Source organism: Eumetopias jubatus, unplaced genomic scaffold (assembly GCF_037043125.1).
Source record: "Eumetopias jubatus isolate StellerSeaLion01/CBP00866 unplaced genomic scaffold, mEumJub1_p1.0 scaffold_12, whole genome shotgun sequence".
In the NCBI taxonomy this organism is placed as follows: Eukaryota; Metazoa; Chordata; class Mammalia; order Carnivora; family Otariidae; genus Eumetopias; species Eumetopias jubatus.
In genome coordinates this window covers 96,155,980-96,170,676 of record NW_028274818.1, presented here as the reverse complement: position 1 = coordinate 96,170,676, position 14,697 = coordinate 96,155,980, and the positions used below count along the sequence as shown (strand labels likewise).

The 14,697-nt window shown below is 39.5% G+C and overlaps 1 protein-coding gene and 1 pseudogene across 4 annotated transcripts in view; both read right to left on the bottom strand.

The window, feature by feature from the left end:
• Window positions 1-14,697, bottom strand: part of RABGEF1 (RAB guanine nucleotide exchange factor 1) — a 58,152-nt gene that overhangs the window by 9,626 nt on the left and 33,829 nt on the right. For all 4 annotated transcript variants that reach the window (XM_028109805.2, XM_028109807.2, XM_028109806.2 and 1 more), the window contains 3 exons: window positions 3,596-3,677; window positions 2,364-2,496; window positions 1,067-1,158 (listed from right to left, as the gene is read on the bottom strand). In XM_028109805.2, the coding sequence (XP_027965606.1) occupies window positions 1,067-1,158; window positions 2,364-2,496; window positions 3,596-3,677 (307 nt within the window). The remainder of the gene's footprint in view (window positions 1-1,066; window positions 1,159-2,363; window positions 2,497-3,595; window positions 3,678-14,697) is intronic.
• Window positions 9,656-10,417, bottom strand: LOC114214383 (grpE protein homolog 1, mitochondrial pseudogene; annotated as a pseudogene).

Sequence of the window (14,697 nt, the reverse complement as noted above, 5' to 3'; positions counted from 1 at the left end):
ACAACTCTAAATAGGCAAGTCTTTCCAACTCTTCTTAATTAAGGATACCCAAGGCTGGGTATCCTCTCCATTAGAAGGAATTTGTTTTCGTTCTGTTTTTTTCTTTGTTTTTAACTTTTGTCGTATACTTCTGCTGAGCTATTCCTATGAACAAGAAACAGAAACCTTATGAGGTGCCTGGACCTGTCCAGGATGGTGGAGCCACATCAGTTCAGGGCACTTCATTTACATCTTAAACCAGAAAAATAATCCAAACCACATCTCTGATTAACAACCAATTAGAGAGCATGGGGATTACCATGCCTCATCAATTCCCTTCCTTCCTCCAAAATTATTTTGAATATATAAATGCAACCGAGTTTTAAGAAATCTGCCCTAGGGGCGCCTGGGTGGCTCAGTCGTCAAGCGTCTGCCTTCGGCTCAGGTCATGCTCCCAGGGTCCTGGGATCGAGTCCCGCATCGGGCTCCCTGCTCCGCGGGAAGCCTGCTTCTCCCTCCCCCCCTGCTTGTGTTCCCTCTCTCACTGTGTCTCTCTCTGTCAAATAAATAAATAAAATCTTAAAAAAAAAAAAAAAGAAAGAAAGAAAAAAATCTGCCCTAGCTAGGGCGCCTGGGTGGTTCGGTTGGTTAAGCGTCCTCCTCTTGACTTCTGGCTCAGGTCATGATATCAAGCCCCATGTTGGGTTCTGCGCCGGGCATGGAGCCCGCTTGAGATTCTCTCTCTCCCTCTTTCTGCCCCTCCTTTCCCCTCCCCCTGCCCCAATCACACACTAACTCTCTCTTTAAAAAAAAAAAAGGAAAGAAATTTGCCCTAGCTGCATTTGACCTTACTTTAGTTCAATGCCCAAGAAATAAGAGACCTTGGTCACAGAAAGTAAAGGGGAAACATAGTTCACCTGCTAAAATGCTTCAAATTCATAAAACTAGCACACTTACAAATTGCTTTTACCGCATTTCAGTATGTCTTTGGCAGTCTGCATTTTAGAAATACTTTGCTGTCTCATACGGATTTACGTTAACTTCAAGGGAGAAACACCCAAATAAAAAAGCTCTCCATTTCACTGACCTGTAATTGCTTTCACCACCATATCAGATACTTCTGAAATTTCTTCATTAACAGGGACACAAAGCATCTGAGGTGTAACCCAGTGCAGGGCTCTACAAAGAGGGAGAGACAGTAAAAAAAAAATTCCAAGAATGGACCACAGTCATTTGTCTTGTCATTTCCTTCAGTAAAGGAGAAATATGGGGCACCACTGACTAATGAGACAATCCTCGGAACCAGCACACTGCCCCTGAACATATTAGGAACCCAGATGAAGTGACCAAAATCCTAAAATGAGGCTTCTCTTATCACAAGAAAAGCAGAAGACAATTTTACTGGTTGAAATGAGATTATACTAAGGCTGAAAAGACCGAAGATTTGAGAAGAATCTGCTGCTCCCTCTCTTCATTGTCCATCACCATAATGTCCATTTAGGCTCTGCCTTCAACTTCTGAGGCACACCAGAGGCTGTGTAAGAGGTCAACAAGCATGTGTCACCCAATCTGAATCCCTGAGTTTCCTGGTCACACCCTATCTTCACAGCAGAGATTCTTGCCTGACAAATACTCTCACCATGCACATCAGTCCAAAGCCCATCTAGTTCCTTCTGGCTCCACCTGCAACCTTCCTAATACCAACTCCTCGCTTCTGGTGTGACACCATCAAGAAGAGATCTACCATTACCAGCCCCACTGTCGGGGAATCCTGTTTGGATTCCTAGGCCCCCAGACCTTAGCATGACCAGTCTTGGACCCATTCCCACATTTAGATGGCCTATTTCCTAAAGGTTTCACTGCCATTGGAATACAGAGCCCTGGGGCTCCCTCTACCGCCCAGGGAAGATGGAGTGCTTTGGGAAGTGTTATCAACCCAGTACAAGTGGGAAGATGTGATCAGAGGAACAGCTTAATAATAAGCACCCCCAGTAGGGAGGAGGAATAATGACCCCTACTGCCTTCTATGGATATTCACAGCTTCTTGCCTGATAAGACATTATAATGAAATGAGAAAATAATGAAATTTCCTCCTGTTCCTCGGAAATTTTGGAGATTTGAAACAATCTCAAACATCAGATCTGCTTATCTAAAGCTGCTTGGAGTCAGATGCATAAGCAAGAAGGTGATTTCAGCCCTTTCCTCCTATCAATTTACCATAGTCCTTTTTTCCTTCTGATACCATGAAGAAGCTGAGATGCTAAGGATGGTGTGTACCTTTGAGGTTAGTTGCTGTCAAGGTTTGAAATGCAAGTGTCCTGTTGACCCACAACGTGTTCTGATGGTAGGTAGTAAATACAAGACAAAGCAAAACAACCAACTACCTGATCCTCTTTTGAATAGCGAGATCTTTCTTCTCATCATCTGTAGTTTCTGGACAGAACACATATTTATAGAGACGAGTCATGATGTACTTTTCGATCTGATCCATTATCTTCTCAACTCTTTCTGAAGGCACTGAAATATCCAAATGGACATAAAAGCTAGCTCTCAAGAGAAGGATGGACAGTTTAAATTAAGAGTATGTCTTCATAGCTTTTCCTATGTAGCAGAAAACTAATTTACTAGTAATGCATTAAATATAACCAGAAATAAAAGTGTAAGATGTTACATTAAAAAATACCCTTTAAAAATTTACCTCAACTTTTGGGGCTGCCTTTCACAGAATCACCACTTCTAACTGAAACTGTTGGGGCAGGACCTAAGAGCTGTATGCCCTGCCAAGTGGGAACACTGCAGCATGGGTCACTCCGCATTGCTACATTAGAGAAGCACCTGAAACTCCCAAGACTGAGAATGATGGCAACCACTCTTTCATTTTTCTGAGGTTTACTATACAACCTTGGAGACCTCTTAAGAGATGCACAGGTGGGGCTTATTTCTCAGATAGACATCTATGCTAAGTATATCCTAAAACACAGCATCAATGGAAGTCAAATTTAAGAAAATTCTCTAAAAACCTACAGCTCTAGGGGTGCCTGGGTGGCTCGGTCGTTAAGTGTCCGCCTTCGGCTCAGGTCATGGTCCCAGGGTCCTGGGATCGAGCCCCGCATCAGGCTCCCTGCTTAGCAGGAAGCCTGCTTCTCCCTCCCCCACTCCCCCTGCTTATGTTTCCTCTCTCGCTGTGTCTCTCTCTCTCTGTCAAACAAACAAACAAAAACAGCTCTAAGTCAGTGATTCTCATTCCCCCCCACCCAATCTGAGGAATACATAATCATGAAAAATGACTCACCAAAATGGTGATTCCAAGATGGGCATTTCATTTAGAAGCCTCCTAAGGGGTTTTAATGGATTCTGCCCCTACCCCAACGGGATTATTAAACAATGTTCAATAAATTACGCAACTGCTGTGATCACCTTGGAGTGATGCACACGGTGGTATTCAAAGGCCCTCTAAGGATAAGACCAGCTATCAGAATGTCAGTGGAGTTGTTTATAGGACAGAGCTGGCAAACCAGCCAGGCCATGAGAGAAACAGAGAAAGTTCTAACAGACACAGCAGTCAACTCTGTACAATTACCAGCAATCCTTTTATGGCTGGCTAACAAAGCATTACCTTTTCCACGAGTCTGCATTCTTTCAGCCACATTCTGGTAAAAATCCTGAGTACACTCTGACTGTTCCTCAATGCTTAAATCCTGAAACAAAGGGACAAAGAGGCTGCTTGGTAGCTGAAGAAAGATCGTGCATAAAGCTCTAAATTTTACAAAGTTTCCAAAACCCACTCCTTGACTGGTGCTCATCTCAAAAAGTACCTACCAATTGTATTAACTCTGCAGAGGAGAAAAACCTATCCTTTAAAGTTATTTACAACTCGGGCGCCTGGGTGGCTCAGTTGGTTAAGTGACTGCCTTCGGCTCAGGTCATGATCCTGGAGTCCTGGGATCGAGTCCCGCATCGGGCTCCCTGCTCAGCGGGGAGTCTGCTTCTCCCTCTGACCCTCCCTCCTCTCGTGCTCTCTCTCTCTCATTCTCTCTCTCAAATAAGTAAATAAAATCTTTAAAAAAAAATAAAATAAAGTTATTTACGACTCCCATGACCTCTTACTTCTTTCTGTGTATATATGTGTGTGTGTGTGTGTGTGTGTGTGTGTGTACATATATATATACACACATATATATATTCTTACGTGGGTATAATGCATATTTTGACAATTTACATGTTTATGTACATTTCTATTTATCTGATCTACTTAGTCATTTCTGGTGGCTTTCTCACATTCCATTATATTAAATGATTCACTTAACCAGTCTACCACTGTGCATTTGGGTTCCTTCTCTTTTTGTCACTGTTATGTACTGCAGCTATAAATAATTGTGTGGACTATTTCTCTCGGGTTATTTCTTTGTGTTAGATTTTCAAGAGTGACATTAACAGTTTAATAAATATGAACAACTTTATAGCTCTAAGTATCTACTGCTAGATACAATCCTCAGAAACTCCAATGTCCAGCCATCAGCCATATATGTGTGTTTATTTCTCCATGGCCCCTACAACACTGGGCTTTATAATTTTCCTTTGGGTTTACTGATTATTTAGGTAAAATATGTATATTTATCTCCTATTTTCTTCTAAAGAATAAAGTCTACATAAAATATAAACACAGTTCAGCACAATTAACCAGATGAAAAACAAAACATGGAGAGAAACACAAAATGGAGCTAGGAACAACAGAAAAATGCAGTCCTTGAAGATACAGAAATTAGTGGAGTCAGCCCATACCTTTGTCTTTAAACTTTCTAGCAATCATCACTAGGACAAAAAATAATCACATAACTGGGTGTCCAAAATGTAAAAGTAAACTAACTCTTCAGATGAAATTCTAACACCAAACCCAGAAATTTCTCCCAAGGGTTCTCATAAAGAAGTCATTGCAGAAGAGCATGAATATGGCCCGGGACAAATTCCACAGGACTGTTTTTCAGACTGCCTCCACACAGGCCAATGAGAGCATAGAGCAAAGGCCCATAAGGCCCTGGGGAGAGCATGCAGACCCTGCCCCTCCGGCTTAAATCCCAAAGTATGCCTTGGGGTCCAGACCGTGCCCTTCTGCCTTTTACAATGTCTCTCCCAGCCATCCTCCCCTGGTTTGGCCCTCGTCACCTCTCACGTCGAGTATAGTTGCTCTCCCCAACTTTGATCTCACTTTTCAATCTATCCTACACACCACAGTCCAACTGGTCATCTCAGATTCAGATCTGGGCACAAAATCAGATTATCCTCTGAGCGCCACACCTCCAATGGCTGTCCATCAGATGGATGCTTGAAGCCTGCACTTAGCACCACCCTCCACCCTCCTTCCTGCTTACCCTGCCAGGTTACCATTTGTTCTGAGGGTATGCTTTTAGTTGCCCCACCTCTCTAACACTATAAAGTTATTCTCTGTCTGCATTACTTTTATTGCTGTCCAGTCTTCCAACAGCTGTCCAAAGAAGGCTCTGTTCACACGTTACCTCTTCTAAGAAGTTGTCCTTCATTCCCTTAGTCAAAAGTAACTTTGTGGGTCTCACAGGGCTTACAGAGCTCTTTGACAACCCTGACAGCTACTCTTGGTGCTTCCTTCACTATTTATATAAGAGCCATTTGGCTGAATTGAAAATGATCTCTTGTCTAGTAAGAACTCGGTACTAAGTAAATTTTATACATTTTGAAATGTTAAGCTTTTATTTATATTCACCACAATTTCCCAGTGCTGCTTTCCATTTTATCTTTTATTTTTCATTACGCAGCTTTTAAAAAGAATACCACTAAACCTTTTAGCTGGTTCTTAAGAATAATTCTTAAAACAGTTCAATTGCAGCTTAAAAACTGTTCTAAATTTCTCCACAGAAATAAATATCTCTACAGTTGAAATAAATATTCTAATCTACTTTACTAATTTACTTCTAAGTTTTTTCATGTTTAACTCTTTATTTGGCGGGAGTGTAAGGTGCACAGTATAGAATACAGACCGGAAGTAATCTATATACAAACTTCCCTGTTTTTTTCAGAAGCAGGTGGTAAAAAGCAACACTGTCCCTGTCTCGTTTCCCCAGTTGTCACATACCTGGCTCCCGAGAAACTGAATTTATTTCTGGAATCCCTGGTTTATTTCACTGTCCTATATTTTATTTTTTTAATTAAAATCTCACCTAGTTGTGATGTCTTTCATTTTAGGATATATTTTGAAGTTGGCCAGATCTAGAAATCTCTCCTACCAAATTCCTGCTCCCCGCCCCACCTCACAAAAAGATTATACAGTATATATATATTTTTTTTAGAATAAATGTAACATTGTAATTTAAATTTTTCTTAGCTAGATCCAAGATACAATCCTCAGTCTTTTAATTCTTTGAATGAACTAATTTTCCTTATTAAAGTGTTACTAATATTTAATGCCATTCATTGCTATTATCTTTGAAAATTACTTTTTAATACTGTGCTAGGCTCTTTAGCTCTTTATCACAGGCATGTCATATTGTAACTGAATTTCGTGAATTTATCTTGTCATGTTGCTAATTTTACACCCCTATTAGTACACTTGGATTTTCCTGATGAGATCATTTTTCCTCAATTTCATGAAAATTATATTTCTATCCACTCTAAAAGCACTTGCTGCATGATTAGAATTGCCAGCCACTGTACCAGACAAGTACAAGAAAACTAACAAAATGCTCAGAGACCATTCAACTTCAATGGGCAGACTGAATGCGAGTAAGTAATTGTAACAGTCTACCAGAAGGACAGAGCGCCAGGGGGCATATGGTAAATCTTTTACTTATTCCATCTGTCTTCAACAATCTTCTCTAAATAGGTACGGGTAGCAGCAACAAGTATTCTTCTTTCATACCAACAACCACGTGAGTTAGTAGTGATCTTCCCAGCAGTGCTCACGAGAAGGGATGTCTCTTTCAAGCTCTGTGGTGTCAACTCCAGGGGACCCACTGCTGTCTGCGAAAGAAGTGCTAATCCTACCCAGCCACTCCTGCTGCTGCCTCTATGTGAAGGCAGGATGGGACTCTATCTGAGCATGCTCAGTCTGTCCAATACACGACATCCTTTCTGTACTACTCCCCGGCGAGATTTCAAGCTTTTGTTTCCTATCTAGCCCCCATCTATGAATCACTCAATAAAGTTTGTATTGTAAATTCTCTAAGCTTCATCCCTGCACTAAATTAGATCACCAGACAAATATATCCATGGACTAAACAATTTTAAGTCTCCTGGGAGCATTTTTATGATATGGGGGATTCACTTAGCATTTTAACAGTAGTATTTTTATCTTCCTTTATGATGCTATAATTTTACTTGTTATTCTTTCCGTTTATGTACCTTCCACAATAGATTATCTATTCTTTTCATCTATTTAGGTACCTTAGACATGGCTACCTTTCATTTACCAAAGCTCAACACTTAGAACAAACTACACTAATTCTTCTGATTATTACTAGTACTCACTTCTAACTAAAAACTGTGATCTGTTTTCCTAGTGGCAATGAATCACCTATTCCTCCCCTTGCTCCACACAATCACTGCAATTCTGTTACTATTCAGAAAATATCTTTTTATATTTCTATATATATTGCACAGACTTACACTTCATTACGGTGTTTATTTTGCAATTTAAAATAACTCCCCTGCCACTCTGTCCTCTTCTCCTGTTTTAGATTCTTTGTAGGACTTACCACTATGCTATATTACAAACCTGTTTATTATCTATTTTCTCCACTAAAATGTGAGGTGCACAAGGGCACTGCCGACCACCGTATCTTCAGTGCCCACAACAGGGCCAGGCATAGGGCTAGCGCTCAGTGAGTTGAATGAAAGAAGAAATAAATGTGACCATCTATCATCGCCCCTCCCTTTATAATACTGTAAGAACATTGGGACACAATTCTACATAGCTCTCTTCTACTTCTACATATCTTGTGAGGAGAGCCACGGACTGCCTTTGTTCTACACTATCTTTTCAAGGATAGCTGTTCAGAAGACAGAGATAGTGCCACCCTCAAGTAAAAGGGCAAATTGTCTACTGTCCAGTATAATAATGGTTCCATGTGAGGCGAAGGTCAGTCAAGCTTACTGCCCATTATAAAAGATCCTCTTATCTAACGTTGCTCATTGCACCCACAGGCGTTATCTGGTCTTTGCATGCCCCATGGGAACTGATACTCAGGGAACTGGTGCAAATGCTGATATATTCTGGATATGGCTACTGCTGTGAGTAATAAGCTGGCCTTCTTTTCTGACCCAGGAGACTCATGCCTTCTGCCAGCATCCACAAAATGATGGCAGGCTAACTTGTTAACTTGCAAGTAGGGAAAATCTCAGATCCTTCACAGTTCTTGTCAAAGAAGCTAAACTCTGGGCAGGTTTGTGCTAGTAAATTTTTAGGTTGTACAAAATTCCAAAATGTTTTTTTGGTTTTCTAAGAAAAATCACAGCCTAGCCACATAAATGAACCCCTTTCCTTAAGTATTTTTTTATTGCCTGGGATCATCTTTTCTATAATGTCTGCATGTAAAGTCATCTTATTTTTTTTCCTAAAAATTTTTCCTTTGTAGTTTAAAAGTTTGACAAGCAGGTGAATTCCTTTGAATACTGAGAGGTATTCTGTATACTTTCTTAATTGTCTGGTTGAAATTTTTTCCCCCCAATCTGTTTTGAAAACTTTGCCTATTCCCTAATTGTGTTTTCTATGTTGTTCATTTGAAACTCTCATCTTTAGAATTTAGAATTCCATGATTTGTTTTCTGGGTTACGTTTCTTTTGTACTGTAGTAACTTTGATTTATTTAGGTGTTAGCTTTGATGTCCATATTGTTTGAATTGCTGGTTCCTGTTGCCTTCAAAAAAAATTTTTTTTAGGAAAAGAAACACATTAGGGCTTTAATCCTCTTAAACAAAATTTTAAAATTAAACATTAACATCTCAAATAGACCAAGCATGTGGTTCTTTTGAGATAGTTCATCTTACCAGGGAATATATCCTGAGGTCATTAGTAGCTAGCTGAATACAGATTTAAACATTTCTACATTTTAGATGAACAAAACAGGGCAAAAGTAATTGATTTTTGTCAAATTCAATTACTGGCAAAATAAAGGTGGTGAGAATTAAGGTACATGTGTTCCTTTCACATCTCTAGGGAAAAGCCAATAGTTGATCATTTTTAGCAGCTGGCTAGTTACTAATTACAAATGAGCTCACATATGTTCTTTACAAAGGTCATCATTAAATTTTTTTTTAGCAAGAAAAATGTAATGCAGTGGGTAACTAAGTACTCTGGTAACTCACATGCTACAGTGAGATGCAGAAGAACCACAGTGCAGCCAGGCACGGCCAAGTAACCACAGAGAACTCCCAGTGTATTCATTTAAGATACCTTGATGTCAACAGAGTTTGAGCTGATATAGCTTACTCCTGATACTCTAGAGCTCTAGTAGTGTCCCACTGGCCTCTGCTCTCAGTATGTGAAACAATTACACAATTGTGTAATCAATGAACAGACTCCTCAATTAGAGTTCATTAATGCAAATGCGTGTTTAGCCACTTGGGTTTTCCAACAAGGTTTGGGAAAAGGTAAAAAGTACTCATAGATAAGATGCCTTTCAAGAGTTATAGCGGCTAGTTAGAGGCAGCTAAGCTTCCTTCACCACACCCACCAAGGTAGGTCTTGGTGTGTGCCCATAAGCTTCTACCTCACCTTGTTAACTAGCACTGCTGTGCCCAGCTCTTTCCCTTCAACAAGAATGCAGAACAAGGCCTCACACCTGTAGGGTCAAACTTGGCTTTTTGAACACCTTCTGAATGTGGACTTCAGTCATTACGAGGCTCTTCTACGAGGTTCTTCCATAGATTTGATAGAGTTATCATCTTTAATTTTTTCTTCTGGAACACACATTGTGTTGCTTTCTCCAAAATGCCTACAACCTCTAGCAAGTCCTTGCAGAATTCCTAAATACCATATAATTTTGCCTCCTCTGCAACAAGTTCTTGGTCTCTGCGAAACCTCGCTTTTATTTTTCCATCGGCTCTTGTAGTTGTTCTTCTAACTTGACCTTCTCTTCCAGGAGTATCTTCTCTGTAGAGGAAGTATCTCTCTTCTGTTCCATTTTGGCTCATGTCCTCTCTTCCATTCTGGCCACTGTTCTTTTGTTTTGTAGCTGTGCACAACAGGAGAGGGCCTGAGGGGCGATGCCAAAGCTGGGAGCCTGTCTTGCCGGCCTCACCCACTGAGGGATCAACTTCGTGTTTTAAATTTTCTCTCACATATCACTGTATTCTTCTATGTATGTTCTTATTTTATTCATTCATCACTTTCGACATAGTTACAACTCAACCTTTTATTTACCTTTAGTTCTTATGATATACAGATCGTACCAGCTCAGATGCTTTCCCATTGCTTGTCACCTCACTTCTCATCCTCTGTGCTTCTAATTTACAATTGTGTCCTGGGTTACTCCCCTATGCCTGTTCCCCAATTTTCTTAACCACGATTAAAGCCTATTTTGTTAATTAAAGTTTCTTTGTCTTGGATACATACTTCTGCTCTCTTAACAGTAATTACATAGCAGGGCAAACTACGCCTTGCATATACACATAGTTTAGAATAGTGAAGTCATTTTAAGGTACAGGAGGCCATCTATCTTTCTAGTTCTGAAGAAGAGAAGGTAAATGAAGATATAGCCACATTTTAAACTATGATTTTCTTCTCCTTTCTCAGGTTTAGAAAGTTAAATTTTAAAAATTCAAAGAGAATTAGTATGGGAAAATTTTTAAATTTATATATGTAATAATATCAGAATTTTATAGAATGAATGGCTGGGAATAGAACAATGAAAGTAGCAAGAGGTCTTCCATTGTGTTTGAATGCTTCCTTAGGAAGGGAAAAAGCATATTTGAATGACGGCTAATAAAGGAATCTTTTTTAAAAAATTGTATTGAGAGGGGTGCCTGGGTGGTGCAGTTGGTTAAGCATCTGACTCCTGGTTTTGGCTCAGATCATGATCTCAGGATTGGTGAGCCCTCTGTCGGGCTCTGCAGTCAGCATGAAGTGTGCTTGAGTTTCTCTTTCCCTCTTCTTCTGCCCCTTCCCTCACTCTCTTGCTCTCTAGCTCTAAAATAAATCTTTTGAAAAATTGCACTGAGAAACCCACAAAATTCACTTATTAAAAAGCTTTAATGTCCAATAAATTAAAGGGTATGTGTTTTCAGGAAGTAGAGGGTAATACAGGCTACGCTTTCAGAATAAGGCAGTGTTTCCGAAGGATTTATTAGTAATTAACAAGGGCAGGATTTAAACAATTTGAGCAGCAAAAGTATTTTTTTGATTTAACTGCAGTCTGTTTTGTGTGTGTTTTGAAAACTTTTTTTTTTTTTTAAGATTTTATTTACTTATTTGACAGAGAGAGACAGCGGAGAGGGAACACAAGCAGGGGGAGTGGGAGAGGGAGAAGCAGGCCTCCTGCTGAGCAGGGAGCCCGATGCCTGAGGGGCTCGATCCCAGGAGCGTGGGATCATGACCTAAGCCGAAGGCAGACACTTAACAACTGAGCCACCCAGGTGCCCCTGAAAACGTTTTCATATAAATAAACTTGGGAAAAAATTCTTCCTTTTTTGGCTGGGATCTCAAGTTAAAAAATAGGGTTTTCTACTTATGATGGAAAAGGCTAACATCTAGTTGGGTCTCTATAATTTTAAAATTACCCTGGGCACATAAGTTTTGTCCAAATGACAAAAGAAACCTATACATCCTTCATTTCTTTGCTGACCAGATACATCCTGGAATCCATGGCCACTCTTAGGGCTATTTAAAGCTTGGTTCTTACAGTGAGATTCTTAAATTCTAGTTATTTTTGTAATGATAAGAAGTTTAAAAAACTAAACCTTGTAAATTCCTCTTAGATTCTTCTGCATATGCTACCCCCCATCAGCCATTTTCTCAGTAAAATTTAAATTCTTGCTATGATGAGTTCTAAGAAGAGAAAAGCGTCTGATAACAACATTAATATAAATGGATTTTGTGTTAATGATGTAGCTGCCTATCTTGTTTGCAATAAAAATATCTCTTATTCTAAAGAATATAAAAAGGAACTATAAGAAATACATATTTTAATATTAAACAGCTAATAAGATTAATCGAAAAGAAAAAATGGCAAAATAAACCAGCTTCAGAAGAGTCTTAGTAAACAAAAGTATTTGTTGAACAGCAAAGCATTACATTGCATTACTGCAGTGTGTATGAATTATGTAGGGGCTGAATGAAATTTCAACCCAAGATGAGGAAATTAAAAAAACAAAAAAGTCTGAGTACAGATAAGGTGTTTCATGACAAAGATAAAATGGCTGAAAAAAACCCCAACCTTTTTAATGCAATTCTGTAAATATTTAGTTTTCTAGACTTGATCCATATGTGGAAAAGGCTGCTCACCATTGGCATAGAGGAGGATTGGAGAAAACAGAAATGTAGTAGATAAAGATATGGGCAAGAGTGGCTCATTGTCCTGGACCTCAGAAATTTTGGGAAGACTACTACTGTGGGACGCAATAGAAAGAATTACCAGTTGGGGCGCCTGGGTGGCTCACTCGGTTAAGCAGCCGATTCTTGATTTCGGCTCAGGTCATGATCTCAGGGTCCTGGGATTGAGCCCTGAGTTGGGCTCCCCACTCAGCAGGGAGTTTGCCTCTCCCTCTCTCTCTGCCCCTCCCGTTTGTGCTCCCTCTGTCTCTCTCTCAAATAAATAAAGTCTTAAAAAAAATAAAAAAAATTACCAGTTAATGGCAGTGTCACCAGGGTGGGTTCATACATATAAGAATGAGTTTTCGTATTGTATAGGTCATTAGAATAAGATGACTTAGAAAGTCTACTTGGTGAGAATAACATTAAGTTAAGGTTTTGGAGTCTTAAGTCTAAGCCTAAGTTAAGGTTTTGAGTTTTGGTGAACTGAGTAGAGAGGGCACCTTTCACTATGACACACTTCATTACCTCACAGCAACTATCCCAAGCTGTACTCAATCAAATTCTCCCAAGAAACTTAAGTGATTAAGTGATTTGAAGCTAGTCAGTTAATATTGGTTCATTCTGGTATAAAAACTGTTTCATTTATTTGAAAGGATATTTAACTTGCAGACAAAGGCAGAAAGGCTTCTCCAGGGACATTTCAGTTTAACAAATGTCTGTTCATTATCAGGTACATGCCAGGTTGTGCTAGATGCTAACCACACATGCATAAGACTTGGCCACTCAGCCACAGAACATTTAGGGCTGTGTAGAAATGCAACACAGGCTGCAAGATGGCTCTTCAAATGGAAGCAACCTAGGCCCTATCCAGTTCTCTGATATCAATTAGTGATGCCTTGAAAACAGGCATGACGGTAGCTGCACTAATTACCGTTATACTTTTAGTGTATTGATTTAAAAGTCAACTAAATTGGGGCGCCCGGGTGGCTCAGTCGTTAACCATCTGCCTTTGGCTCAGGTCATGATCCCAGGGTGCTGGGATCGAGCCCCGCGTCCGGTTCCCTGCTCGGCAGGAGGCCTGCTTCTCCCTCTCCCGCTCCCCCTGCTTGTGTTCCCTCTCTCGCTGTGTCTCTGTCAAATAAATAAATAAATAATCTTTAAAAAAATAAAAGTCAACTAAATTATTACAGAACAAAAGCACATTATAGTTCTGAACAAAAGAAAAAGGAATAAATCTGTTCTGATGAGCTGATTAAATGAGCTGACTGGTTTTCTAAAATACAGTATTACACAGTATACATGCTATATGTACAATGCCAAAATAGGATAGATGTCCTGTAAACATTCTGTATGAGCTAAAGAATAAAGAACTACAAAGCCTTAGTTTTTACCTCTGGTTAAAAAATGAAAGTTGCACACCACATGAGCTCTGATATTTCCATACTGAGGAAGTCTATCATTGCTTCTAACCCAAAACATCAATGATCTATGCTTTCTTTAAATGTTACTATCTGCTTACAAATACTTTGAGGGAAAAAAAAAGGGGGCTGCTTACTTATTCTCAGTGTAACTACACACCAAAAAAGAAGAAAGCTTCTTTTCTCCTTTACTAACTGAATTCGGTATTTAAAACATATTTTGGCAGAAGATGACTGCTTATTAGCCTAGTGATCCTGACCACAGCTGGAATACAGCCAAGCAGTTCATCACCTTGCTGCCTTCTTTATTCTCTTTTTCTTTTCAAGACTTCCTCACTTTACAGAAGGGGCTTTTAGAGCTAATTCTGAGTTTAATAGCTGAAGAACACTACAAACAAATTGATCACTGTTTAAAAAAATGAGTCCCTTTACAAGTAGTCTTATGAATTATTGCAACTGAAATTACAGTTTAAGAAATTATGGGTTAAAGACACACATGTGGAAGGCACAAGTTCTAGTTCTGACATGGGCAGAATGTAGCTGTGTAACCTTCCCCATCTATAAAATAAAGGGACTGAACCCAGATAGTTGCTAAGGTCCCTTTCCACATCTAAATTCTAGCTTTCCCTTCTCTACCTGAGCAAGGAGAGGTATTTTGTATCAAAATACAAAACAAAAAAAACCCCAAAAAACCCTGACATGAATGCTACCTGGTCTAACAACTGTTACTTAGAGTTCAAGATCTACTATGTTCTTTCTCTTGGTGGTTTATACTACTTACAAGGTGACTGGTTAGGAAGGC